The following is a 23,459-nucleotide window of genomic DNA, read 5'->3' as shown; positions in this document are numbered from 1 at the left end:
CACTTTAGAGATGTACACCAAAGTAAACATCAGCTTGAAGAATGGGCTACTTGGGGACTACATTCTTATCTGGTTAACCTGCTCTGGGGCAGGTGGGTAGGCTGTGATATTCTTTCTGGTAAAAGAATTCTTTTATCCTGTGGGAAGCCCTCTTTCCTCTCATCAAGTCCTGGCCAAGAAATCTGAAGGGAAATATAGTAGAGCAAGACAGGGGAGTGTCCTATCAAACATTCGAGGTTATCCCCTAGATGAGGCCAATGGTCCCAGAGCCTCATATATTTCATTACTTTGTTCTCCACTGTTTGACAAGGACTAGGAAGTATGGCTTTGTTGGAGGAGTTGTATCACTGGAGGTAGGCTTTGCGGTTTTAAAAGTCCCAATTAGCTCTTTCTGTCTTGTGCTTGTGTATCAAGATATAAGCTTTCAAATACTGCTCCAAGGCCATGGCTGCATGTCTGCTTCCATGCTCCCTGCCATGATTATCATGGACTCTGGCCCCCTGAAAGTATAACCCTTATTATAAACTCTTTTAGAAGTTGCCTTGGAAATATTATCTTATCAAAGCAATAGAAAGTAACTAAGACAGGACTAGAGACAACTTTGGGCATTCTTTTACTCATGTCTCCACTATGAGGAGGATAAAATGGAAGACAAGCCCTGATCCAGATTTCCTAGTGACTTGTCATCTGGACTTCCTGCCTGGTTCATGCTGCAGCTGTCTCAATCCACACCAGGCTGATTTCCCACTCCATGTCTCAGTGTCCATGAAGTCTCATCACTTAAAAGTAGAAAGACACATGAAAGTGACTCTCTTGGCAACTGAACTATACAGCACTTATTATTAATTTACAACCCTGATGTGTCATAGCTTCCTACCTGATTCCTCCCTTCTGAACCTTTGTTTCCTTTAGTCAACCATTCTTCAATGCCTCTGCAGCCACTGGTGAACATTATCTGTTGTCTATGTCCAGGTCAACTTTCTCATGTTCCACCCAAAAAGAAGCTGTTGCCTTGTCCTTTTGAGGTATAAGTTGCATGTCCCATAAATGTGTATAATTATTGAAAGTCACTTGCAAAGAACATTAGAAAATGCATGAATTAAAATATAGAAGTGTATTTTTGTCCACCACCTACCTGGTTCTATGGGACTCCATTCTCCTCTCTTTCTATTGGAGCCACTTTCTTCTGGGAAGCATGGCTTCTCCTTTGGGGAAATAGGCAGCAGCACAGTCTTTGGAAACAATTCACTACTCTCCTTTTCACCCTCTTCCAGCACTGCCTTATGTTGTGGGAAGAGGCTATGATCACACTTTGGGGCTGGGTACTAGTGGAGCTTGGCTCAGAGGTTTCACAGAGGAAAGAGTTCCTTCTCTTGTGACGAGTGCCTGTGGTGGCAACACCTTGAGGTGCCTCCTTGGAGTTCATTACAGACGATGTGTTCTGGGGAGATGAGCTATCCTTCAGGTTGGTTTCACTCTGTGGTGCCATCTGGGCAATCTGATTTCTAGAAAGATTATTTTCTGAGGATGTGCTGCCAAAGGCCATAGCCTTGGAGGTCATGCATCTCTCCTGAAAACTGCTTCTCATGAGATGAGCAGCTACAGGACCATATTCAGGTGCTACTTTAGGAAAGAGGTTCCCATTCTGTTGACACCATAAGATGTCAGGCATGCTGAGCCTTCTGCTCCCCTTCTTCATTGCAATCTTGTCGTTTTCTTGAAATGGGTGTTTTGCCAGAAAGGTGTGGGTTGGAAGAGCAGGCTCACTCCCTGTGCTGTTTAGGGGGAGGCGGGCTATGGGAAGACATGAAGGTATAGTGGCAACACTAGATTGCATAGGTTTAATTTGATGATGTATGTTGCTGCCCAAGAATGACTGATGTTTTAATATTAAATAAGTTGCCATGATGTTATCAAATTTTTTTTCAAGTAAAGAGTCTCTAATATCCTTGGGACTGTAGCCCATGACCCACATGGCTGTCACAATATTGAGGTTTGGTTTGCTAGGGAGCATCTCCAGGGAAGATGATAGTTTTAGAAGTTCTTTACTGTCCTTGAGCCACAGATGTTTCATAATGTCATGTATCTTGGGCCTCTGCTCAGAGTCAATAGTGAACAACTTCACAATGAGGTTAACAATGTGTTCTGGAAGCTTTGGTGGAATATAGTAATGTGGATCTTGCATCTCCACCTTCATATCTTTATATGTTGTTGCTTTGAATGGGAGGTACCCTGTCACCATGATATATAGTACCACTCCCATGCTCCAGATATCAGGCGTCTTAGGGTCATATTCTTGGCCATTGAAAAGCTCTGGAGCACAGTATGGGAGAGTACCACAGAATATCTTCAACTTCTGCCCAGCAGTTACTTTGGTAGCTAGACCAAAATCACATAGCTTGACGCTTCCTTTGCCATCTAGCAGTATGTTATCTGGTTTGATGTCCCTGTGTACAATGCTATTCTCATGGCAGTACTTAACTGCACATACCATCTGTGTGAAGATGTGTTGGGCCTCCTCTTCCTGCATGGAGCCCACCTCCACTATACGGGCTGCTAGGTCACCCCCGGAGGCCAGTTCCATAACCATATAGATCTGTTGAGTAGTTTCCATGACATGGAACAGTTTAATTATATTAGGGTGATTCAATAATTTCATGATATCTACCTCATTTGTGATCAAGGCAGCTTTCTTTTTGTCCTTTTCCATAATCTTCAGAGCAACCTGCACCTCTGTACGGAGGTGGCATGCCAGTTTCACTTCAGCAAAGCTGCCTATACCAAGGGTATTGAGGATCATGTAATGATCTGTGAGGACCTCCTTCCCAGAGGAACTTGCCTTCAGGTCCTGATGCATTGTTACCTCCTCGCTTCTCCTGTTACATATTATCTGTCTCAGTACCAATTTATAATACTAGATTTTTAAAAAAAAATTAAAAGCAAGCCTATGAGAGACATTCATAATAAATTCATGTAAATAAAAGCAAGATAAATCAACCTAATGATGCACTTCAAGGTCATAGAAATGAAAGAATAAACCAAATCTAAAGCAGAGAATGGCAAAATGTAATAATTATCAGAGACAAAATTAATGATATAGAAACCAAAAGAATAGCACAAAGGATCAAAGAAATAAGGAATTGGTTATTAGAAAGGATGAGTAAAATTGGGAAACCCTTACTCAAACTAACCAAATGAGAGAAGACACAAATTATTAAAAATCAGACATGAACAAAGGTGATGTTACTGTAGCTAACACTGAAGTCAAGAAGCTCATTAGAGAAAATGGGAAAAGGGAAGGATCTTTAGGGAAAGGAAGAGAGGTAAATAATAATAAGAAGAGAGGTAGATAACAATAAGGATGGCTGAAAAAAGTCACAATGAATCATACTATTAGCTATTTACTTTAAAAATTCCTATAATGCACTTAATTCAGTGTATAAATATACATGTATAGTTTTAATGAACTTTTTTCATCTGTGTTGATGGTGTTCCCTAACAAAAACCCCAATAACAGACATGAAAAGCCCTCTTTTGAGTTGTTGGCCAGTGCTGTCTAAGAGAATACTAAAATATCCAAAATATATAGCCTATTGCTGTTATCCTTGGTTACCTTCCAGAGGCAAAAGGCAAGCCCCTATTGCTGAAGACACTATGCACTTCAAAACCAGGACTCAGAGGTCTTTGAGTTCAAATTGACCTGAATTCCCCTCCCCAAGAACTAGCTTTCATGGTACCAGGAGGTACCATGAAAACTTCCCAAAATAGGGACAACCAACAGTTCCACCCAGCTATGACACTATGAACTGTATCAATGAACAGCACAGCATGATAACCCTATGGGCGCAGCAATGGCACACACACCTTGGTGGTAGCCAATGGCTCCCCAATTGGACTTAAGATGTGCTCAACAAGAGGGATATCATGTCTGGTGCTAACTAATCAGTGCTAGTGAAATCATGGTTATTAGAGGACATCTACATCCACTAACTTACTAAACCAGCATAATCCCTAACAACAAAGTACAAATGTGTCCGTTTACCCACAGATAAGTGTAGTCTTCACCCCTCATTAAAGAAACTTCTCTTTGAAACAGATAGAGACCATCATAGAAAACCACAACCAATCAATATGCAGAGTTGTGGAGCTTACTCTCAATGGATACACCCACAAAGGCTTGGGGAACATTGTGGAAGGGGCTGGGGGTGGTGGTGGAAATATTGTTAGAGCCAGAGGATCAGGGAGTCTTCTGTGAAATTGTGCCTTTTAGTAACATCAGAAGCTCAGAAAGCTATACCCATAAAGTTTTACCAACATAAGAGTCCAAACGTGAGCTGAACAAGAACACCAATGAACATGACAAACTGCAAGGAGAAAAGCCCATGAGGCTTCAACCCTACATAAATAACTGAGTAAATCTGGGAGTGGAAGAGGCAACCCACTGGTTATTCAGTACAAATGGTTAGCCCTGAAAACGAACATACAAGTAACATTATATGGACCCAACAAATATTTGGGAATATATATATATATATATATATATATATATATATATATATATATGCAATAACAATTGATGGGAAAAAAGAGGCCATGAATTTGAAGCAGAGTGGGGAAGAGTATATGGGAGGGTTTGGCAGGGAGGAAGTGGAAGGTAGAAATGTTGAAATTAAAATACAATCTCAAAAAAAATCATTTTAGTCAATTGTAATATCTGGAAGAAATGGACTAATTTCTAGAATAATACAATCTACCCAAATTGAGATAAGAAAAACCAAAACATGTAAACAGATCAATAACTAGGGGCAATATTGAAATATTAATAAAAAAAACTACCACAAAGAAATCCCAGGACAGATCAGCAGATAAATTCTACCAGAATATTAAAAAAAGAATTAGCATCAATGCTTCACAGACTATTCTATAAGACAGAAAGGGAAGGAATACTCCCAAATTCATTCCACAAAGTCAATATTACCCTGATATTACAAATAGAAAATATTATAAACTAATTTCCTTGGTGAACACAGATGTGAAAATCCTAAATGAGAGCACTTAATACATCACAATTCAACAATACATTTAAAAGGCCATACTTCAGGACCAAATGGATAAATCCAAGAATGCAGAGATGGTTCCACATGCACAAACTGACAATATACAGCATATAAACAGAATTAAGGGCAACATAATCAGCCCTAAAGAAGCACAGCATTTTGCCATATCAGGAAATTAGACAGAACCTGGGATGAGTCAAATGGGATAATCCAGCTCCACAAATATCACTGTTTTCTATCATATTTGTTATCAATGGGTGAGGCAGGGGATCTGAATACCAAAGGGAAACCATTAGAAATATGAAAGAGGTCAGGGATTAGCCACCAGACTGTTCACAGAGTGCTGCATAGAGCCTGGGATTAGTTTAAAATCTAGGCTTTCAGAGCATTTTGGTTCTCCATTGAACCAACTGGTAAGAACATAGGGCAATGGCATGAAACCCATTCCAAAGTGACTTTGACAACCCGCCAAAGCTGATTACAGGATTCATGAAAGAGGGAAGTACAATGGCTGACGGCACTGGGCAGGGCTGTACCTGAACGTTAGATAAGAGACCAGGAAACATCTTCCTGAATCTGGGCCTCTGCTTACTAGTCTCTGTACTGATGTCCGTGTAGTGAAAGCTCATATCGCAAAACTGCAACTGACTGTCTTGGCAATTCTCACTTCTAACTGTGAATCCAGACTTATGAGCCCTCATTGGTCACATGCCCAGATATTAACCAATCACACTGGCCAGTTGGGCTTGGCTCTTTTGATTGGTCAGGTTGAAATCATGTGACTTTTTCCTGTTGGTAGAGAGGAAATTAGTTTATAATATTTTCTATTTATAATATCTTTATTTGGTTTTGATATCAGGGTAATATTGGCTTTGTGGAATGAATTTGGGAGTATTCCTTCCCTTTCTGTCTTATAGAATCTTCCTGGTGGAGATTCTGAGAAAGAAGTATAAGAGACTGAGTCTTGTCATGCTCTGTGCCTCAGAGGATGTGCCTGTTCAGGCCCGCCTCCTCCATCACACTGCCTTCTGCCTATATTCTTCCTTTCTCAGTCCCCATTCATTTCTAAATAGACTTATTCTTTGAGGATCAGAGTTTTCATTTGCTTCCAGCAAATCATTAACTTTGACAGTAGTGGTTTTTCCCCCAAGATAGTCTAACACTTGGTCCAAAAAAGACAGAGCAAAAGTCAACATACTTGCTGGTGGCAGCTGGTGGCAGGTTGGGGGGGGGGGCACTACTACAGGGACAGACTACCACCAGAAAATAAGCACGTTAGACTATGCAGTCCAATTACCCTGTGTGGAAGGCTTTTCTGTCCCTATAAAGTTCAGCGCTGCTGGTGCTTTGCCTTACATGGTCCTGGGGGTCCAATTGGTCCCCACATTTAGTCTATCCCTTCCTTGGGGCACCTCAGAGAAAAACTAATGACAACCATGATCTTGCAGTTATGCCCATAGTCTTCATCTTTAACCACATTAATACCCTTGCCTATCCAGAGAAGTTGTAATGGACAGATCACTGATTTGATAGTAAACCTCTCTATGCTTTACCTTTGACCTGTTTGTCTCATTGACACTACTAAAGTGTGTTTCATGCAAACAAATGGATCTCTTATTTATTTTCTGAAAATATCTTAGCCTAAATTCTTGAGATTATGTAAAATGACATATGACTTTAATAAATATTAGAGTTCCTTTTTACCTTTTTTTCCCACAGTTTTAATAGTGTTAATATTTTTATAAAGCTATAGGACAAATGAGACACTGATATTAGACCTGTCTTATTTAGATTGTATAGGTTTGGTTATACTCACATGCATGTAGGCATATGCATCTGTGAACATATATATATACATCTATAGTCAAGAAATGAACAGTTCTGTCAACATGAATGTTTTGTTGTTTAGGATATATATTAATATATTCATGTCTACTTCTGCCTTCCTAATCTCCCTAATCTCTGGCAAGTACTAAGCTGTCTTACATTTCCTTTTGAAAATGATATAGAAATATAATCATAAAGTATGTATCTTTGGAGAGTTTAACCTTTTTTTCCACCTTAATTCTTACAAGAATTATCCAGGTCACTGAATGTATCAGTGATTGTCAATGATTGTTTCTCTTTTGAGTATTTCTTGATGATGGGCATGCACCACCACTTGTCCATTTACCTGATGAAGGGCACATTTATTTATTGTAATCTGAGACTATTATAAATATATTTTAACAGAACATTCATGTATAGAGTTTTGTGTAAGTTACAGTTTCATTACTCAAGATAAATGCTCCAAGTAGTTTCTGGGTCATATAGAAACTATATATGTTTATTTTTTGTTTCTAATTTTTAAACATGCAAAATTATTTTACAGAATATCTTTCATCTCCACATTTTGAAATACAGATTTATATTTATCATGTTCACATTTCATGTCATCATATGGTTGAATTTGTCAGATACTTTTAATTTGCATTCCATATTATTTGGAAGGTTTCTTTTTGTTCCCTTTTTCCTTTTTATTGAATAACTTACAGTATAGCATGCTAATACTTTGCTTATTGTTAAAAATTTTTGTGTTATTAGTGACTGTTCTATGTATTACAATGTGTATCACATCATAATGTACTGCACATTATTCCTAATGCAATTCCAGTGTAACATAAAATCTTTATCCTCCCAAAGGCTATAAGGAGGTCTGTGGTCTGTACTGCAGCCTGAAGCCAAATTAATGTCTGAGGGCCTCACTGAGCTGGCTCTGACCCTCACTGGCCACAGCAGGGTGGCACCAGTGGAAACCTGGGCTTGGAAGAGCTGGCTCCATCCCTCACCTGTGTGGCTTGGGAGAGCTGGCCCCAATGGCATGAGCTCAGGAAATCTGTCCCCACCCCTTGCCTGAGTGAGTCCAGGAGAGTTGGCCCCACCCCTTTCCACTGTTATATGGGAGAATTGGCTGAGGAGATGTGGGTGTGGGAGAGATGATGGGATGACAAACTCAGCTACCATCCAGACCTATAGCTTTGAGTTGGTCCCACCCCATCTACCCATCTAGGAACTGCTAAAGCACATGAAGGGGCTGGTCCTGCGGATCCATAGCCCCAGGATCTCCACTACTAAGGACAACAGTGGGATACCTGAGAGTCTCGATGAGGTTCCAGTATTGATAGTGTAGCAGAAGCCAGAGGCCTTGAATTAGACAAATGACTCATTGTAATGAACATTTGCAAGTAAAGCTGTTTGTTTGCAAAAAGGTATACTGTGTGATACACCACAACTTCTAATGCCACTATGACAAATGAATATGTGATAGAGAGACAGGAAAGCCTGAGGAGTGGAATGGTTCATGCATAGAAGGCTGTGGTTGATAGAGAAGCAGGTCATTGTGCAGAGTGGTTGGCAAAGTTTTTTTTTCTTTTAATTTTTATTTCCTATTTTTTATTTTCTTTTGGTAGGGAGGTTACAAGGGTGGAGGGCAGATGTGGAAAGACTGAGAAATTAGTGGGATTGGTGTGGATGATGTGAAATTCCCAAAGATTCAATAAAAATCATGTTAAAAATTAGGATAAATAAATATTAATTGCAACTTCAATAAGCATAGAAATTGAAAGACATAGTCTGAAATGGTATGTAATTTCATATATAATAAAAAATACCATTAAGAAGCTTTACCCAAATCTGAAATAGTATTTTTTGTCATCTGAACTAATAATATGGTTTTTGAGAGATTTCCATGGATGAAAAAAGTACATAATGACAGCAATAAATAACAAAAATGCCTGTGGTTAATACCTCATATGATCATCGTGAAACTATGCTATCATTTGGTGATTGTCAGCCTTATTAAGTACTCCATCATACTTCATATTGTCAAACAAGAGCAGCCCATTTCCTGTAGATACCTCCTACCCAAATGCATATTCCTAGGTGCACTATGTGTGGTGTGTGAACCATATCTCACATTTAATTAAAATAGCTGCTCTCATACTGAAAAACAAACAAAAAGCAAAAAACTTTGTCCAGTGGAAGTCCCAGTATGCTGTGGGATAATGCTCTTTTACATTGTAGAGATTTGTCATTCGAATAGGTTTAATAAAATGTTGATTGGCCAGTAGCTGTGCAGGAAGTTAGGTGGGAAAGCTGAACTGAGAATGCTGGGAAGAGGAAGGGTGGAGTCAGGAGTCACCAGCCAGATGCAGAGGAAGCAAGATGAGAATGTCTTTTTGAAAAAAGCTATCAAGCCATGTATCTCAATATATTGATATTTTTCTGGGAAAACTATAAACTCCTCATAGGCAAGGTGCATTCTCAGCTCTTTGTGTATATATAAGTATTCAATAAATACTCAGAGCCTGGGGTAGTGACTCATTCAGTCAAATGCTTGCCTCAACAACATGAAGGCCTGAGTTTGATCCCTAGAACCTTTGCAAAAAAGTGCCAGGCATGGTGGTATGTGCTTGTAATCCAGTTTGGGGGAGGCAGAGATAAGAGAATCCTTGGTTCTCATTGCTATCCAGTCTAACTGACTCGGTGGGCTCCAGGACAATTGACAAATCTTGTCTCAAGGGAGGTGGGTGGATTCCCAAGGAAAATACCCAGTGTTGTCATTCTAGCATCTAGATGCATGTGCACACATAAGCATATGCACCCACATATATGCACAAATACATAAAACAAAATCATTATAACAATGTTTACAATAAATAGACATAAATAAATGTTTTATACTTTACTCTGTCTGCATTATACCAACATACTATGAGGGTTTTAATTAAATACTTTTTTGGTATGCAATAATCTTGATATAGGAAAATAATCAATTGAAATAAAATAAATAAACCCCAAATTATTAAATGAAATGCCTTTATTTTATGAGTCAAGTACAAATATTCTTACAGCTTCAGAAAGTCTTAATTGCACATATGTTCTGGTTGCCACAGGAAAGAAGGTATTCCTTTAAAATTCAATTAAATTGTTATATTTTAATGTTATAAAAGAACAAAGCACTGTGTTAGAGGCAGGGTGATGGCTTATGTATTGTGATTTCATGTATACATTTTGAGTAATTTTTAACCCTCATCCAGATATCCCACGACTGTTGGAGTTTTGGTTTAAGATAACAGCTTACATTGCTTTTCTACTGTTGTTATAAAATACCACAACCACAAAAACTTGTAGAAGAAAGAATTGCAAGAATGAAGGCATAGTGACAGAAGCAGAAAGCTGAAGGCTCCCATCTTGAACTGCAATCATTAAACAGAGAGCAAGAACTGGGAATGGCATATGACTTTGAAACCTCAAAACTTATCCCCAGTGACATACTTCCTCTAGCAAGGCCACACATCTGAGTCTGTGATAGATATTCCCACTTAAACCAGCACACAGTCTCTATCAATAGTGGGATTACTGCTCAAGCTGATCTTTGAGTGAATATATTGATGAGCCACTCTACTTCCCCTACTTCACAGAGCAGGAAACACATTCATACAGACACTGCACAGCTGGAGAGATGTGGGCAACATACATGGTACTCAAAGTAATTTCAGGAGAAAAATGGCAGACAAGTTCTTTTTATTTTAAACCCTATAGGAAATGTCTGCAGTGATAAGGTCTATAGCCTCAGTGCTGGCAAGTTTCTGGGATAACATGTCTTCCTGACCCTCATTCATTTACTGATGTATCAATGAGAACAGTACCATAAGCTGGAAATGGTTTTCATTTCTGTAGGCAGTGTGTCTGTGAGCAAGTTGAAAAATTTACAATCCTCCACTGAGTAGTCCACTGACATTTAGCTTAATCTTGACAAATATAACTGATGAGCACAGTATATCCATGCTCAAAGAGTGTGCCAAAAGTAACATATCTAGGGCATTAAATTATGAGATTAATGTACACAGTGTTCACTGGATCAACTTTTCTATACCTGGTATTATGAGAGAAAGGGTCTAACTTTTGAATCAAAATGGAAATACTCTTCTGGCTAAACTTGTTCTTTGCACAGCTTCCTTCATTGTAACAAGGACCTGTATCTTTAGATGCTGCCTTCAATACCGGCTGTTGGTTATTAACTAAATAGACCACATTTGAGTGACCCAAAATCTTAACACCTCTACTGTAATGGGCTGGGAAACAAGTATGTCAGATTATTGGTCTTTGCTGTGGATTGAATATTACATGTACCCTACAGGCTCATGTGTTTGAACATTTGGTCCCTGGCCAGTGGCACTATTTGGGAAAGTTATATATCCTTGAGTAATTGGAGACTTGCTGGAGGAAGTAAATCACTGAGAGTGGGATTTTAGCAGCCCTACTGATCTGGGTGGCCTTTGTTGCCACCTCGACCATGGTAACATCTGAGCTGAGCTGCTGTCAAGGGCCATGCCTGGGTCCAGGTTCCTGGTAGAGCTGGGATCTGGAAGTTCTAACCCCCAATGAAGCTTTGGCAACTGTCACGTCTACAAGGTGGGGCCAAGGGAGGACCTGGGAGACCCGAGATCAGGATGGGCCAGCTCTCTCTCTGTTCCTGGACCCTTGATGGTGGAGGTTGACCAAGCAGAGCTCCAGAGAACACCGCTGGATTGCGATACAGCTTCCCCAGACCCCGTGACCTACCTATCCCTTCATTTGTAAGTTACCCACTAAATAAATCTTCCTTTTAACTACATGGAGTGGCCTTAATAATTTCACCAATAGGGATCTGTGATCATGTCATGGCCAATGTTACCACAGGAGGTCATAGGAACCATGTGTGTTGAAATCCAAGGGCCATGCTGAGCTGGCCCTATCCCTCGTTGGTCCTGGGATAGATGGCCCTGTGACACTGTAGCAAGAGAGATGGCCCTGTCCCACTATGGGAGAGCCAGCCTCCACACTCTGGAAAGATGGACCCATCCCTCACCATGGGCATGGGAGAGCTGGCCCCCTTGACATGGGCCTATGAGAGCTGGCTCTGCCCCTTGCCTGAAGGGACTGGTCCCAGTGGCCTGGACTGACCAGTTCAACTACCACCCAGATCTACATCCTGATTCTTGGGTTGGCTCACCCTAACATCCACCCCATTTATGGAGTGGGTGAAGGGACTGGTCCTGTAGAATGGATAACCTCAGATTTTCCATGACTCAGGGCAACAGCAGGATGTCTGAGAGGAGTTTTAATGAAGCTCCAGTGATGATGGTGTGCCAGAGGCCTTGAACCAGACCAATGACTCATTGCACTAAACATTTTGCAGATGGGAGCTGGCTGGACAAAAGGGTATATATTGCATGACACCAAAGCTCCCAATGCCACTAGAATGAATGAAGAGGTGCTGGAAAGATGTTTGTTTGTTTTTAATTAATTTTTGGGGGGTATCCTTTTGGAGGGGGAATGCTTCAGGGGTGAGGGGCAGATATGGAAGAATAGGGAGGTAAACATGATTGAGGTACATGATGTGAAATCCCCAAAGAATCAATAAAAATTGTTAAAAAAATAATGTAAAGATAGTAATAGCATCTGAAAATATTAATGATATCTTTCTAAAAGATCAAACCTCCTTTATTATTTCTGCTGCCCATGACTTGGATAGCATTTCACTCATGTGAGAAACATAAAGTCATACCAAAGTGTGTCCTTTGGAAAGTGATGAACATGTAAGTCAGACATTTTATTAGTTGCTACTGTCATATAAATCTGATTAAATATACACTTTCTTCAGTTCAGATATTAACAGTCATAATAATTTTGATCAGAACTTACATTTATACAAGTGATGAAAATTGTCAGATTTTAAGTGTTTCAAGCAATGCCTTTTTTTTAGTTCTAAAATAATATAAAATATATTGTCTTAATTAGCTTTAACTTTCAACTTGACCCAGCCTAGAGCAATGGTTCTCAACTTCCTAGTGCTGCAATTATTTAATGCAGTTTCTCATGTTGTGGTGATCCCCAAGCATAAAATTATTTTTGTTGTTATCTCATGACTGTAATTTTGCTACTGTTATTAATCATAATGTAAATGTTTTCTGATGATCTTAGGTGACCCCTATAAAAAGGTCGTTTGACCCCCTCCCCTAAGGGGTCACAACCCATAGATTCAGAACTGATGGCCTAGAGTCACCTGATACGGGAGTTTCACTTAAGGATTATCCAGATCAGATAGGACTGTAGTATATGGGTGGGGCATTCTCTTTATTATTGATGTAGAAGAGCACAGCCCAGTGTGAGTGGTACCATCCTTAAACAAGAGGGTCATGAGATGTATAAGAAAGCCTGCTAAACATGAAACAGAAAGCCAGCATGAAGCATTCTTCCATGGTTTCTGCTTCAAATTTCTGCTTGAGTTCTTACTTCAGCTTCCCTCAATGACATACCATCATGCAATGATATACTACAACTGAAAGTATAAGACAAATAAACCCTTTTATCCCCTAAGTTGCTTTTGGTTTCTTTGCTGCAGGTTTTTGGAAAGAAGAAAACAATCCAAATTCAAAACTTGCCCCCAATGAGATACAAAAATGTGCCACTGATACAATTTAAGTGAATGGTAACAAAATGACAAGATACTTTTATTAGAAGTTGACAATAGTTTATTCATGTTTAAAAATATATGATTCTCTAAATTGTGGATCTGAGTTGTGTAGTGGAGGAAGCCCTTGAGTGAGTTAAGTCCTGAGTGAATGTGTGTTGTTGACATGCACACAGCCATGTTGAGGATTCAATGGCCCTAGGACCCATGAGAAATTTCCAAAGCCATTACCTGTGTTGGCCAGACTCTAGAATAATGACATTTTCCTCAGAAATCTAAGTATTAGTGATTATGAAAAATTGATCACTGTGTACAAAAACTAGCAACTGCATCTTTCTTTCCTAGAAATTTACAGTCTGAGACTGCTCACCTACAGAGACCTCCTACCAAGACTAGGTAACCCCTTTCCCTGTGCTGTGCATAATGAACACATTGAGGTTCCTAGTTGGGGTGATAGCAAATCCCACCTAACCCAAGCTTTACTATACCTTTGTCTGTTAGTCCTTTCTTCATTCCCTCAGAACCCCCTAGGATGAGGCAAAGTTCAAACTGATGAGATCTTGTAAAAGGAAATATTTTTCCAGGTCTTAATGTAGATTTTCTTCAGAGATAAAAAATACTACTAAAATAAAAATAAACCACAACAAAAAAAAATGTCTTTCTTCAATAAGAGAATCCCATTTGGTATAAAGCTGACAATGTGGCTGTGTTTCTCAGTGACTTACAACACAATCATATCTACGGTACCATTTTCCTAAGTAGTTTCATCTTCATCAGTGGCTCAGGCTTCAGACCCTTGGGTCAGTTCTCTGCTGAGAACCCTGGATGAGGATTCTGTGGAGTCTCCATAGAAGGTTTTGTGTGAACTGTGAGAAGTCTGAAACCTCTGGAAAAGGTTGCTATGTGAGTTATTTGAATTGTCCTCAGGCGTTGGGAGATCTGTGTTGTGTGGGAGATCTATATGGTGTTCTATCTTTGTAGGGTGTCTGAGAGAAGTTCTTGTGGACATCTGCATGGGAGGTCTCTATGGCAGTCTCTAATGAGTTCTCTGAGTTAGACCTGAAAGAAATGGGAAACATCCCCTGGTTTTCTCAGGGTGGTGATTGGAACAACCTAAGAAGGCTCTGAAGGGAATGTGGGGTCTCTGTGAGAGATTTCTGAGACTTGGGGAGTCTCTGTTTTTTGACTATATCTGTGAGGGGGTCTCTGGGGTTTTCTGGGGATGGAATCTGTGGTTTGGGATCTCTGTATGCTGACTAGGGGTGTCTTTGGGAGAACTCTGGGGGGTTGGGGTCTTTGTGTTGCCTTGGGTATTTTTGCAAGCAGTATCTGTGGGTCCCTACTTGCTGATTGGGACAGTTCTCTATACAAGTGGTTTGTGGAGGTTTAAGTTGTGGGTTTTGGGAATGTATCTGTGTAAGAAGGGGTACAGCTATGAAATTGAGTCCTCTGTGTGACTGAAGTCTCTGTGGAGTCCTCAAAAGGAGGGTCTGTGAGATTTCTGTATGAAAGCTCTCACAGAAATCTTCATGGGGCTTGTGTAGGTTGATATGAGTACTCAGCTGTGTGAGGTTCCTATGGAAAGTCACTATGGAAAGTTTCAGATTATAAAGCAATGTAAGGCAGTGAGGAGTATCCATGTTGTCTGAAGTCTTTCTGGGAACATTCTGTAGATCTCTTTAATGGCCTTCCTGAATCTTATGGAGGATAGAGAATCAATGTCTCCTGTCTGGTTCAACAAGTGTCATCAGTTTATTGTCCTTTTCCTGATAGGAACCATGGGGTCTTTGTCCAGCTCCTCCACACTTCAGAGAACTCACCTCTTGGTGTCCTAAGAGAAGCCAGAAGCAGCCAGACACGGCCTCTTTTGAGGTCAAGGTTCAGCTCTATATTACCCTCTTCTTAGCTTTTGTAGGGTGGAGAACAACTATGCATCAAGTTCCAGACCCCCAAGTCAGCCCCAGCTTTGTTCTCAGTGCTGGTCCCACTCTAGAGGCTAACATGCTTGCCCATTTTTAAGAGAAGGATAGTGACATCAGCATTCAGACCCCAGGGCCTGTGGTTACTATCCCTACATATAAGTGAGTATCAGCCTAATCCCATTTGTGGAGGTCAGGGCCCATTTCTGTTGTCATCAGGATCATTCTGGTGCAAGGCCCTCCATGAGGAGTATGAGGCCTCTAAGCTGTGTGTATTCTGTGTCCTGTATGTAGCACAGCTTGGAACATGTTCTCTGCACAAATGGTTCCTTCTCCTTTTAATTTTCCATATGGAGAGTGCCCAGTAGGATGGAATGCTAGAAGTGGAGAGTAGAGCATTCAGTACCCTTCTATACAGGGGAGGGAGTACATTTTGACAAGCTATTAGCAGTGCATGTCCTTTCTGATTGTGTCTTTCCTATTAGTCTCTGAACTAAACAAAGACAAAGAGCTGAGTAAAATTTTCTGTGTGACCCTAGGCCATCCCCTCTGCCCTTGTAAATTTTCGTCTACTGGTAGCAGTCCTGGTATGGTGTATACACACAACAGACAAGATCTCAAGATCCTCAGTCCTGACATCTATTGTGAAACCATCTTTTCTAGGATTAGAGACGTAATTATATGCAAGGTTAAGAAATTTATCTTCCTTAATTTGTTTTGATTCCAATCCAGTCTGGGTTGTTTGTTTTTGTTTGATTGGTTTTTGGTTTTTTGTTTGTTTTTGGCTTCTCTAGGTCTGAGACCAAGGATCACAAATGGGATACAAATGTGACTAGGATGAACCACTTGGCCCCTAACATCCTTTTGGCTTCCAGGTGGCAGGGGAACTGCAAGGGCTCCTTGTTCATAGCATATTTATAGCACCTTCATGCTTCTATCTTTGCCTCCCAAGTTAATTCTTTTTATTCAACCCTCAGTCTTCAGTCCTCAATTCTCAATCATATCCCTCTTTATTCACCCAGAATACCTCTCTGGACTTGAGCTAGCTGTGAGATAGACTAAGGTAAGTGAACTATAGGACTATTCTTCTGAGGCAGACATGACCTTCAGTGGCGTCCCTGAATGATATCATCACTCTGACCCAGAAAGTGCTTTCCTCTGCATTCTAGAGGTAGCTAGCATATGACTGAATTTTTCCTAAGGCTGAACTATCCCTACCTTTCCCCAGGAGAAGAGGCTTCCCAGAGGCAGGCATGGTCTATTCTCCACCAAGAAAGCTGTGAGCAAGCTTTCTCCTGCTTCTGAGCTCAGAACACAACAGAATGCCCAGCCCTCATCCAAATTCATGCCTATTTTGTAACTAGGAAAGCTATTTGGATCAGACTCTGTCTGGATCCCTGGGAAGTGGGGAGGAGGAGATTTTGAGACTTAAGAAGCCTCTGTCTTCCTAGTCTTTGCAGCTGCCTAAAGTTTAAGATTAAAATAACACAATGGAAAGGTGGATTGGAGCAGATCATGGGATGGAACGTTCTCAGTTTTCCTATCCTGCCATCTTTATGTTTGGGCACATGTACATGCAAGTAGACATGCATGTGTGCACGTATATGTGTAAAGACTAAAGGTCAATGTTGGGTATCAGCCTCAGTAATTGCTTTTTTCTCTTTTGAGAGAGGGTCACTTAGTGAGCTCATTCATTTGACTAGCCAGCTAGCCAGCAAGCCCCAGGGATCCTCTTGTCTTCCTCTCCCCAGCAATGGGATTAAAAATGTACACCACCATGCTTAGTTTTTTACACGATTGTCAGAGATACTAACTCAGGTCCTTATGCTTTTGCACCAAGCAGTTTACCAACAGAACCATCTCCCTGGACACTGGCAATAGCATTTTGATGTTAGGAGTTTTGGGGGAGGTGTGCTTGTACTATATTAATCACCAATTCTAGTCTATCCCTGCTAGAAGACAAGGCCCATATAAAACATGGAACAGACAGAAACCATTACCCTTTTATAAGGGGAAAAAAACATGTATTTGGAGCTACATTAAATATCTTGAATGTACTAACGTGAGAAAAATAATTTTTACATGGACTATTTTTTTTCTTTTGATTATGTTTTCCTACTAGAAAAAACTAGAGAGGAATTTTCTAGGTGGCTACAGACACTCCTTCGAAGAACACAGTGCCTAGGACAGTGGAGATGGTGACTTGAGACACCTGGCACTATTGTTCCGCTCTGGGAGGAACTCACTAGGTTCATACTTGTGTTAGGGGACACAAGGTTAGGATTCTGAGGGGTCTGTGGTTCACTGCTAAATCGTACAGTTTTTTGAGATGGTTTGTCTCTGATGTGCTTGTCCTGTATAGGACACTTCTGACAGGAGGAATTGACTGGGTGACTGGGTGCTCTCCTTTGTTCTGAGTAGGAGGCTGGCTTGTGGCCATAGGAAGACTGAGACACAGGAGGTGGAGGAGTTTTTCTGTGCTTGTCAAACTTTGAAGCACAGAGTTTACGTTGCAGCATCATTTTCTTTTCTAACATCTCTCCAACAGCTGACATAAGTTCCTGGGCCTCAGCAACATTGCTGTCCACGTGTGGTTTCTTTTTCACTTGCCTCTGTTGACTCTGAGCAGTACCTGCTGTAGGCCTACCTTTCTTGGGAGAAGATTCCTGCCCTTTGATTGTTTTCTTGGGATGAATCCACCGAAGAAAGCGGCTCACAAGTTTTTGAAAGGGGCTTTCTGGAGGAACTTGTGTGGGTTTTGGAAGGGACTGATAGTGTTTACTTCTAAATTTGTCTTCTTTCTCCTTGACTCTGGTGAACTTGGACCCTTCTTCATGTTTTCTTTTATTCTGTCTTTTAGTGTCCTCATCTTGATAAGTAGGGGCCAACACCTTGATTTGGCTCTTCTGTGAGACTTGATGCTTTGGAGTACTGGGTTGCTGCTGCACCAGGCTATTGCCTCCTCCTGCCACCACAATGTCAGCTAACACCTGTGAAGCCAAAGTGTCTGCAGGAAGAAGCACGCTCCTGGAACGCTCTGGAAGGAGCACAGCAGCAGTGTAGACTTGTGGCTGGCCTGTTGATTCTGTCTCCACATTATGTGGAAACTCACTAACAACTTTTGCCTGGTGGCTGTGTGCCCCTGCATTTTGAACACTAGTCCTTCTAGGCAGTAAAAGGACTTCTTCGGTCTCTCTCTCTTTCTCTAAGACAGTCCCACTCTGAGAGGGTATATCCATGAACTTATGTGTGAGAGTTTCAGACTGATGCCTGCTCTCTGGTTTGGTTGGTGGGGTCTTTGAAGGCTCCTGGTCAACACCAGATGGAAACACTCCCAGGGCTTTCTCAATATCCTTACAGGAAGGAGAGGAGACAAGGAGAAGACTCCCTAATGATGGAGAAGAATCCTTAATTATCACCTCTCTCAAGCATGTCTGACATGGTTTTCCTAGGAACCCGACTACCTCAACTGCTGAACTGGTCTCAGATACAGAGGATGAGGAGGGTGGGGCATACAGTGCAATGGGCAAGGACTCACCACTTTTCAACTTAAAGAGATTTATGGGCTTGAGTATCTTGAGAGGAAGGCCCCACCTGTGCTTCACCCAAAACCTTACAACATGTGCCTCCAGGGCCTGTTGAATGCCTGGATCAAGAAAGGCAAGCTTCTGTAAAGAGCTCACAGACTTTTCTGAACTCTTCGAGGATGCTAAGTTTCTAGTTTCCATATGGGTGTCAGACGTGGTAAATCCATTGTTCATAGCAAGCCAGGATCGACGCACACTCAGAGGGATCAGACCTTGATTGATTTGCCCTGACTTTGTGCCCAAATGAGCTTTCAGGCCATTTTCTAGATTCTCGTCTATGCATTTGGTTAAGTTATTTCTGGAGTCACTCTTCAAGCTCTTTACTGGATTTCTTTCTGACTCAGAAAGATTTGTCCCTTCTACCTTTACTGGACTTTTTTCCAAGTGCTTGATTGGATGTTTTGAGATCTTTCCTAGAATAGGTCCCAAATTCTTACCAGATTCCCTTTCTAGCTTGAATCTCACCTTCTGGCCATCCATGCTATGTTCACCCATAGACACAAAGGGTCTTGAGGGGCCAGGTCTGTCTCTGGGTTGACTTTCTATTACTGTGCTCTGAAGCTGCATCACTTCCAGAGATTCTTGGATCTTCCGAGGAAGATCCCATCGGTGTTGAATGAGCCACTTTTGAATGTGCTGCTCCAGTTTCTCCCGGAGCTCACAGCTGATTGGAAAATTGTCAGGAAGGATAGAGACTGCCAAGTCTTGGGAAATGTTGGAGGTCAAGACATCATAGACTTCTTGAGGTCTCTGGACCATCAAGGGTAAAGCCAATCTACTTTCTAGTTGTTTTGTCACTGAGGGCCTTTCCCTGTATTGTATTTCAGTAGGGAGACACTGTAGCTTTCTTTGTGACTGAGAACAAGATGTTCCATAATCCCTTGTGTAGGAGGATAGAGAAGAGGGCAGTAGGGCTGGAAGAGGGGATTGAAGAGTGACTTGATTCAAAGTTGGGGGCTGGAACTTGGGTGGAGACAGTATTAAGGGTGGAGATTGGAGGTCCAGGTAGGACAGGGGATGTGTGTGGGAAAGCACTGAAGACATTCGAGCCTGCATTTGAACTGGATAACCACTTGAGATGGCATTGAATAAGAAAAAGGGAGAAGGGAGAGTAGAAGTCTGGGGGATCCAGGCAGCAGCCACTAGAGATTCACTGTGCAGAGAAGGGAGACCCCAGAAAAGCTGGTTGTATTTCTGTTGAAAATGGTCCCCCAAAATCTTGGGATATGATAGTTTCTGAATGGCCATCTGCTGCTCTGATTTTTCTTTCAGGTTCCAGAAAGGTGGCAGAGTAGTGCTGTCTTGCTTAGTACTTGGTGACTTAAACATGTTCCCTAAAGAATTCAAATGGTGTCCTGGGCTAATTTCTTCTAGAAATAATCCATCTTTTCCTTTTTCTTTCAGCTTTTTCAGGCATTCTCCCCAAGCTGGAAATTAGGAGACTGGGTTATGATGATGGAAGATAGGGCATAGGGTTTTTATAGTAAGCTAAATTTGTAGGTGCCCCATTAGAAAAGATTATGAGATTAGATTCTAGAGCCTGATCATGTGATTCTAGAGCAAGGTCATGCGATCCATGACTGACAGTGTTCTCAAAGTAGATGGATGGATAGGACTTATTCATTTATAAGTAACTCCCATAGCTGTCACCCTCCATGATCCTTCTAACTGACTTATGGGAGAAAGGATGGGGTCACCTCAAAAAAAGAATCAGCTTTACTCAGGATCCCACCTCCAAATCCTGGTTAACATTGCTCCTAATAGTCCAGAGACATCCCTGTTAGGAACACCTATCAGCTGGCTCCTCATAGTTTTCTTCTAAGACAGGAACCTGAGCATGGTATTATTATTTCCTTCCCAGGAACTTCCCTCTTAGGTCTCTGCAACTCACCTGGGAAACATGGTGTTAGCTCCTCACAGGCAAGTGAATGGCAGAGACTGACTTACCTTTGGGATCTCTCCTACAACGAGTCCTAAACTTTTTCCTGCACCAGCTCTGCCAGGTCATCTGAAGGTGAGGCTGAGAAATGACAGAGGGAGAGGGAGAGAGAGAGAGAGAGAGAGAGAGAGAGAGAGAGAGAGAGAGAGAGAGAGAGAGAGAGGTTTTCATTCTCATCTAGAGAAGCTGCAGATATTCATGAATTTTTAAATTTGATATGTGATTAATGCTGTGTGGTGTGTGTGTGTGTGTGTGTGTGTGTGTGTGTGTGTGTGTGTGTGTGTGTGTGTGTGTGTGTGTGATGTGTGCCTGACCAGTAGCAGAGGCCAGAATAGTGTATTGGATCTGGAACTAGAGTATGGGTAGTTGTGGGCTATATGTTCTGGAAGCAAACTTGGTTCCTCTGGAAGAACAGCAAGTATTCTTAAATGCTAAGACATCTATCTCCCCAGCCCTGGCTAGCCTGGAATTAACTATATAAACTAGATTAACCTTAAACTCCCAGAGAGCTACTTACTTCTGTCTTCCTAGTACTGGGTTTAAAAAGTGCACCACCAAGCTTGACCAGTGGTTCTGTTTTTGTTTTAACTTCACATTTTTAAAGTGAGTGAGTGCAAAAAAAAATTTGTTATTTTTCCTCTCTGTCTTTCTGTCTCTCTCTTTCTGTCTCTGTCTCTCTCCCCCCTCTTTCTGTCTCTTTCTCCCCTTCTCATTTATGTGCAAATGTGTATGAATATGGGAGACCAGAGATCTATGTCAGTATTCTCCTGTCACTCTAAGTTTTAAAGATAGTGTCTCTTACTCAACCTGGAACTTACTGATGCAGTCAGACTCGCTGGCTGACCAGGAAGCTTCAGGGATCCTTCTGGATTTGTTTTCCCAACACCAAAACTATAGACACATATCACTATGCCCAGCTTTCTGATTGGGTGCTGAGTATCTGAATCCAGATCTTCATGCTTGCAAAACAAAAACTTACTTGCTGAGCACTTTTGCCAACTTGTTTTCTTTCTTTAAGAAATATAAAAAGAGAGCCCTGGAGAGGGCCTAGTGGATAAGAACATTGTTATGTGAGGACCTAAGTTCAAGTTCCCATCACTTATGTAAGAAGCCATGTAGTTGCACATGTGGTTGTAACCCCAGTGTTATGGGAGGCAGAGATAGGAGAGGATCTGAACTTGGGGCTAGGCTAAGAGATACCAAATTCCAGAGATCCTTACCTGTCACTGCCTCCCATAGCACTGGGGTTGCAAGGTCTCTGTCTAATGAAATTAAGGAGAGGGTTATAGAGCAGAACACCTGATATTTTTCTTTGGTCTTCCAATAGATGCACTGTGAGCTCAATCATGGATGTCTACAGTCACTGTTCTTCTGCTCAAGAGTCAAACCTTTGTAGCTGCTTCATTGCCAGGTAGAATTCTGTTTCTTGAAGCCAGTTGTCACTCTGGCCTCAGATCTAATACCTTTTGAGGCTCAGCTCAGCCCTCAGACAACCCATCACAGAGGAAAGAATTGTACAGGAGGAGGGAATATATGAACCAGTGCTCAATGCTTGTCCTATCTCTGATAAAGAGATCCCCAACTCTATCAAGAATGCAGATCTTATCCATGAAATCATGCCATTCAAGTTCACCCTGGCATATCAGCACACCTCACAGACATACTGTGAGCTCCAGATAGATGCCCTGGTGTCTACTCTCAACCCTGCCCCACCAGCTACCAGGAGAATAGATTTCTGTTCTTTCTGGAGATGGCTCCCCAGCCCATCTCTCTATTTGATTTGTGGAAATTTGTACTAAACTGTGGTATTAAGGCAGGGGAGATGGGCAAAAGAACCTATATGACATGAAAGCCAAAAAGAGGCTTGTGGGGAGTGGAGGAACACAGACAAGGTAGGGAGGAAAGGGGGATGGAAGACAGCAGACAACGAAAACAAAGTTTGTTTGAAGATCCCATTATTAAACCCAAAACTTAGTATGCTAATTTAAAAATTAAGGGATATACACCGAGATAGGAAGAATGAGAGGGATGGTGGAGGAAAGGAAGATAAAGAGGGAGAGAGGGGAAGACAGAGAGGGAAAGAGGAGAGAGAGAGAGAGAGAGAGAGAGAGAGAGAGAGAGAGAGAGAGAGAGAGAATGAGAATTCTCTGTTAGAGTCTATTAGATTAGACTGAGAGTTTCTTACCTTTTTGGTGAACTTTATATTTGGTAGAGGTGAAGATAGATGACTCTCAAGGAAGGGAAGTAACAGGAGGTAGAGCCCCAGTCCACACACAAAGGCAAGGATCATGTCCATCACCCACATAGTGGAGCTGAGGCTCACCCATGTGGTGTATATTCTTTCTAGAAGAGAGGAAAGAGTCTCCATCTGAATGGAACTGGTGGGAGTTCTCCCTGGGAGGTGAAGGATAACCCAGGCCCACATCACTGAGCTGGGGATTCCCCATCACAAAGCCAGGT

At 41.4% G+C, this 23,459-nt stretch overlaps 3 protein-coding genes across 3 annotated transcripts in view; all 3 read right to left on the bottom strand.

Annotated features, from left to right (window-relative positions):
• The window catches only part of LOC102926194 (spermatogenesis-associated protein 31D3-like), a 29,046-nt gene extending 23,318 nt beyond the window's left edge, over nt 1–5,728 (bottom strand). The window contains exon 1 of the mRNA XM_076573586.1: nt 5,594–5,728. The gene's annotated coding sequence lies outside the window, so the exon portion shown is untranslated. The remainder of the gene's footprint in view (nt 1–5,593) is intronic.
• Nucleotides 1,142–2,857, bottom strand: LOC121829850 (sperm motility kinase X-like). Its single transcript, XM_042278820.1, has one exon. The coding sequence runs from the start codon at nt 2,855–2,857 to the stop codon at nt 1,142–1,144; it is 1,716 nt and encodes a 571-aa protein (XP_042134754.1).
• A 7,864-nt stretch (nt 5,729–13,592) lies between the features above and the next one.
• LOC102925356 (spermatogenesis-associated protein 31-like) lies at nt 13,593–23,455 on the bottom strand. Its single transcript, XM_006997472.3, has 3 exons — nt 23,185–23,455; nt 21,008–21,080; nt 13,593–20,487 (listed from the first exon to the last, which is right to left on the bottom strand). Exons 1-3 carry the CDS (start codon nt 23,422–23,424, stop codon nt 17,579–17,581), a joined length of 3,222 nt encoding a protein of 1,073 aa, XP_006997534.2. The 5' UTR covers nt 23,425–23,455; the 3' UTR covers nt 13,593–17,578.
• Between the last annotated feature and the right edge of the window lie 4 nt (nt 23,456–23,459).

Source organism: Peromyscus maniculatus, chromosome 5, assembly GCF_049852395.1.
Source record: "Peromyscus maniculatus bairdii isolate BWxNUB_F1_BW_parent chromosome 5, HU_Pman_BW_mat_3.1, whole genome shotgun sequence".
Classification (NCBI taxonomy): domain Eukaryota; kingdom Metazoa; phylum Chordata; class Mammalia; order Rodentia; family Cricetidae; genus Peromyscus; species Peromyscus maniculatus.
This window is presented reverse-complemented; position numbering and strand designations above follow the sequence as displayed.